General features: G+C 31.2%; 1 protein-coding gene across 1 annotated transcript in view; it reads left to right on the forward strand.

The window, feature by feature from the left end:
- Positions 1-2,253, forward strand: part of HELRODRAFT_164219 (hypothetical protein) — a gene marked incomplete at both ends in the record, with an annotated part of 3,340 nt that extends 1,087 nt beyond the window's left edge. The window contains 2 exons of the mRNA XM_009029215.1: positions 286-390; positions 2,039-2,253. Coding sequence (XP_009027463.1) covers positions 286-390; positions 2,039-2,253 — 320 coding nt within the window. The remainder of the gene's footprint in view (positions 1-285; positions 391-2,038) is intronic.
- Positions 2,254-5,832: the final 3,579 nt, after the last annotated feature.

The following is a 5,832-nucleotide window of genomic DNA, read 5'->3' on the forward strand; positions in this document are numbered from 1 at the left end:
CAATAAACATCACGATTTTTCTTGTTATTATTATTTATTTTATTTTATTCTAACATATTTTATTTTTCATGTTTTGTCATTTTTCTTCCTCCCTTTTGGTATTTATTTTCTCACTTTTTGTATTTATTTTGTTCTACTGTCTTGCATGTTGTTACAGTTTTTGCGTCTGTCAGATCCTGACTTTTAAAGAATAATAAATAAAAAAAAATATCTTGTTAACAACAAATACCTTGAAATCAATATGTACAACGTTGAAATGTAATTTAAAATTATCGAAAACAACAGTGGCCAATCTGGTGGGCGTTGTAAGGGGTGTTTTAATTAATGTCAGCAAAAGGCCGTTTGATGTGGAAAATCGACCAAAAATTGAACGTGATAAGCATAATAAAGGTTTGCCCCTTGGCCCCCCCTGTGAAAATTATGTCTTCCTGTGAAAACTTAAACATTTTCAAATTTTTGCCCCCTCGCCAAAGTTGTTTCGATCCTCCACTGGACAACATCACACGGCTGACGTCATAATCCTTCGCGTCATCATCACCCCCTCGTTATCATACTACATCATTTCCTCCCTTAGTCATCACCCACCACCAACATCATCGTCGTGTCGTCATCATTCATAACATTCATAATCATCACAATCACCATCATCATAATCATCACCATCATCATCGCAATCAGCAAACAGCTAACAGTGGACATTTTATTTTCAGCTCCTGAAGCAATGATTTCATGCAAGTGACATGCGGGCAACATGCAACAAAATGCCCGTGATCACAACACACCCGCACAAACACATACAAACATATAAACATCCGACTCATACCAATATACATATCATACATACCACAAATACAAACATACAAAACAAATACAATTACAAACATACAACAAATACAAACAAGCAAAAATGCAACAAATACGAGCATGCAACCAATATACAAACGCAATCAATGCAACGAACTCAAACTTGCAGACATGCAACAAATACAAATATAAAAATATAAAATAAATAAAAATATACAAACATATAACAAATACAAACATACAAACATGCAAACATACAAGCATGCAACAAATACAAAGATGCATGTACTTAACTTAAAAACTTAAAAAGTAGAACACAAACATGTAACAACAAATCATAAACAAACACGAATGTAATATGAACATACAACAATGCATCATATACAAATTACAAAAGCAAACGGGCCTGCATAGGTGTACACGCACGCAACGCACACACACACACATACGCACACACACACACATACACGCACACACACACACACGCACACACACACACACACACTAAGAATTAAGTAGTAGTAACAAATACAAGCAGTATACTTGCACAAGTAATAACTACTCACACACACACACATTCATAAGTGCTACACACACACACAAACACGGCACTCATCCAGTTATACATAAAAACACACACACATGCATAAGTACATGCATGCGTGCACGCACACAAGTACACGCAGTTGAGATCTTATCGATTTAATAACGCGAGATTGTATGGAGACTGCATGAAGGTCGAAGCTCCAGGCTCATGTCTGAAAGACAGCCAAACGCATGAACAATCACGTACACATAGAATTGCACGCTTATAAGTATACAGTCACGCATGCACAATCACGCACACATACATACAAACACACACACATACATTCAAACACACACACACACACAATATCAAAAACGTACATTCATCCAATCAGTCAAACAAACAATTATAAGCACAAGTGCGATGCAGTTACATTAAAAAGATTCCAGCTATCCAACCGACCGACTGACTGACTGACTGACTGACTGACCAACCAACCAACCAGCCAGCCAGCCAGCCAGCCAGCCAGCCAGCCAGCCAGCCAGTTAGCCAGCCAGCCAACCAACCAAACACAAAATTAAATAACGATTTATTGGATGAAAACAGATGTTGAAATTGCAATATACCCAAGAACCCTTCTTATATGCAACGTGATGAACATTGAAAATTTAACTCGTCAAATAAATTAATTCTTTACTTGATTAGAAAAATTACTTCCAAATTTGAAAATTATGCCCCAAGTTTCTAGAAATTTTATTTTAGGCGTCAAGTTCACGGTCGACGAATGGAAGCTTGCGGCACTCCTGAACCGAGGAGAGGCTTGCTTGATCCTCACATGCATGTTGAAATCTATTTCTCAAACGACATGCTTAGACGTGGCCAGGGACAAAAACTGGCAATGCTTGGCGACTTTTTTTTAGCTTATCAGACAGTTTTGTGCCAATTTTTCCATTTAAAACGGTGTGTTCATGGCTCTCCGCCCTAAATCTGCTACTGAAAAGATCATCTCCTACTTGTTGAGTCATGAAGAAATGTTTATTAAACATTTCACATATTTTGCTCTTGTCATGGATTTTTTGATCGTTGTTTTTTAAAATTTTGTCAGAATTATTTTTTTAGCAGGCAAAAAAACTTTTATTTAGGATTCCAATTTTTTAAAATGTTATTTTGATTTTTCTATGTACGTAATTATTTTCAGCAATTCTGCACAGCTTTGTAAACATGTTTTTATAAGTTGTGTAAATTTGCCTGTTTATTGTGAGCGATATATATATATATATATTTTTTTTAGTTTTTATTAATAGTTCAAAACATATTTCGAAAAACATTTTGTGTAAAAGTTATATAATAAAAAGTTTGGCACTCAAACGAATGAAATATAATTTGAAACCTGGAGGACAAAATAAAATTATTCCAAATTACCATACTTAATTCATCACTCCACTTCCTTCGTAAATAACGAAATATGTTATGAACTATTTATAAAAACTATAAAAATACAATTTTAAAATGATCATCATCATCATCATCATCATCACCATTCATGTGTGAATAAATCTGTTGTACATTTGGAGATATATTTATGTGATTTATTTTTATGTGATGTAATTGTAACTGAATTTATTATCATATTTATTAATAGTCTGTATGATTATTATGATTGTACTTATGATGATCTAGGTTCATTATTTATTATATTTGTCAGAGGAAGTTCATTTAAACACCAATTGTTTGTTATTCACCGACGATTTAATATTTAATCAAACAATATTTTAAAGATAACTTTACGATATTTTTTGAATTCGTCATGAACTTGTTAAATGAAATTTTATTTGTGGAAATAAATAACCTTACCAGCACATGTGATGCTTCAACTTTTTTGGTTAAATTCAAATGAAAATGTGACGTTATAGACTTACGGTTGTTAAGTTATAGGCTAATTAAATTTAGTGAAAATTAAATTTTACTAAAGAAGAGAATTTCCTTTGAAGGATCATTCATAGTAACGCTATAATCCAGACGATGTTTTGTTTTGTCTGAATAAAGATTTAATTATGTAATTGTTGTATATGTAATTTAATTATTATTATGTAATAATGCATTATGTTAATTACGCTATTCTTGATTATGTTTTTATTGTTTCCATGACTCTAACGTTAAAAATTTTGTTGTTGTGTTAATTAGCACAATTCAGTTAGGTATTGATGTTGCATTGTTAATCTATTTATGTGTTATTAAGCCTGATTCAAATGAAGTTATTCCCAAATAGATAAAATATTATTATTATTCAACTCATTAAAAAATAAACTTTCTGCCATTTTCACAGCGCTATACGATTTATTATGAATGATCTCTTGGTGCATAGCCATTCATTTATCATGACGACGTTGCAAAGATGGCTGAAAATTAATGACAGGTAAAAAATTGTTTGGTCTTTGCGTTTCTTTTTCTGTAAATAATCTCCAAGCCTAAAATAATAGTTGATAATACAAGTTGCACGCCATTGTTGGAATTGAGTTTTATATCGATAATCGTCCCTCGAAGTTTGAAGCAGGTCACCTCAGTCCCATCAAGGTCTCAACGAGGCTTCCCATAAACTGTTTTGCTACTACTTCAACATTCGCTCACATCTCATTACCATTTCAGCAATTATTCTGATATTTGCAGTATTTTGATAACTATTAATAAACAGTGGGGCGGGTATATGAATTTGCAACAATTTTCACGCATTAATTAACTTGCATGGATATATATATATATATATATATATATATATATATATATATATATATATATGTTTCCATGTTAACTTGTGAATGACGGGTAGTTGACAGCCATCTCTTTTTTGTTGCAACTCCTTTTTGTCCATTTTTAAACACGTTAGAATGCAATTTAATCTACATGAGGACGTTATTAAAATGGTCCGATTAAGCGAATTAGCCAAAGTTGAGTTTTAAAAAAATATTAAATGTTATTTTAAAACAAAAATTTAATGTAATAGTGGTTATTGTTTAGCAGATAAATGAGTCGAACAAACAAAACGTTTAAAGAATCTATTATAATAAAATTAAGTTGCTAAAATATAATTCTTTCTCAGTACAACTGTAACTATACAAAATTAACTTTAAATTATATTCCAATTTTAATGAGCTCAACAGCTTATTAACGATGATGATATTTTATTCAAATTTATTACTTTAATTCAATGAGATCATCTTTTCAAAATAGAATTGTACATAATGCTTTACCTTTCTTTTCCAGGCATGCACAATTGGAATACAGAATAATATTGAAATTCATATATATACCATCATATCATTTTTTAAAGTAAGTTCCGTCATATTTGGAGCTTTATTGTTTTAAAATTTGAGTCATATTTAATAACATCAAGTTTACAAAAATTTGATTCCGTTTTTAAAAATTTGGTTCATTTATCCGGCATCTAGTGTATCGTTAGTATTTTTGGTTATTTATTTACATGGGAGGTTGTAAAAATGCAACTCTTCTAGAAACACTTTTGGGTAAATATTTTTCACTCGTCAGAGGACAAATAAACAGTAGATGCTGATTGAGTCAAAAATACTTCGTTTTGTTTTTTGTTTCAAATTTCTACACGGCAAGTTTTTGACATTAGCGCCGATTCCAGACTTAGAAATGCTTTAGGAAATACTGGAACGTTGGAAATACTTCAAGAAAGACATGTTAATATTTTACATTTTTCATCCAAAGTGTTTAACAACAGCATCCAAAAACATTTAACCATGGCATCCAAAGTGTTTAACATTGATATCAAAATATTCATAATAGGTACAAAACGAATTAAACATCAGTTTTTTAATTAGTTTGTATTCTCCTTAAACTGTTAACTAAAACTGTAATAAATTTTTAAAATGACAATTCTTTTTTCTTGCCAGTTTTGTCTCTGCATCCCTTGAGTCTCTCCTCGTATTCCAATTAGTTTCAAATTTAGTAGCCTATACTGAAACGTTTTAAATAAAAAGAAACCAGATTTCGGCAAAATAACTTAAGTGTGTCATCATTCAAGATTTTTACCGTTTTATTATGCTAAGATGTTTTTTTATGTATCATTGTCTTTTCAATAATTCCAATAAAAATAATTTTCAATAATTTTCAATAATTCCATTTCTAGCATTTCGCTACTTATTCGCTGAGGTCTTTTGCCACTGTCTTAAAGGTATACAGTTTAGCTGAGTAATATATACATTATACAACCAGGTTGTTTTCTTCCATCGAGAACCTTGACGAACCCAAAGATAACAAAATGTCAAATTATTAACGCACATATTAAAACTGACAACATGAAAAAGCATTCGAAAAAGTTTTATGAATTTTTTAAAACTTGCTAAATTTAACTTGTTCAACTTACTGTCAAAACGATGTTTTAATTAATGCATTAGTTTTCATTGTCATTCATAAAAGTTAACAAATATATTGAAACTTGACCATGCGGATCTTCGTGACGTAACTTTAAGTGCATG

This window comes from Helobdella robusta, assembly GCF_000326865.2.
Source record: "Helobdella robusta unplaced genomic scaffold HELROscaffold_6, whole genome shotgun sequence".
Lineage (NCBI taxonomy): Eukaryota > Metazoa > Annelida > Clitellata > Rhynchobdellida > Glossiphoniidae > Helobdella > Helobdella robusta.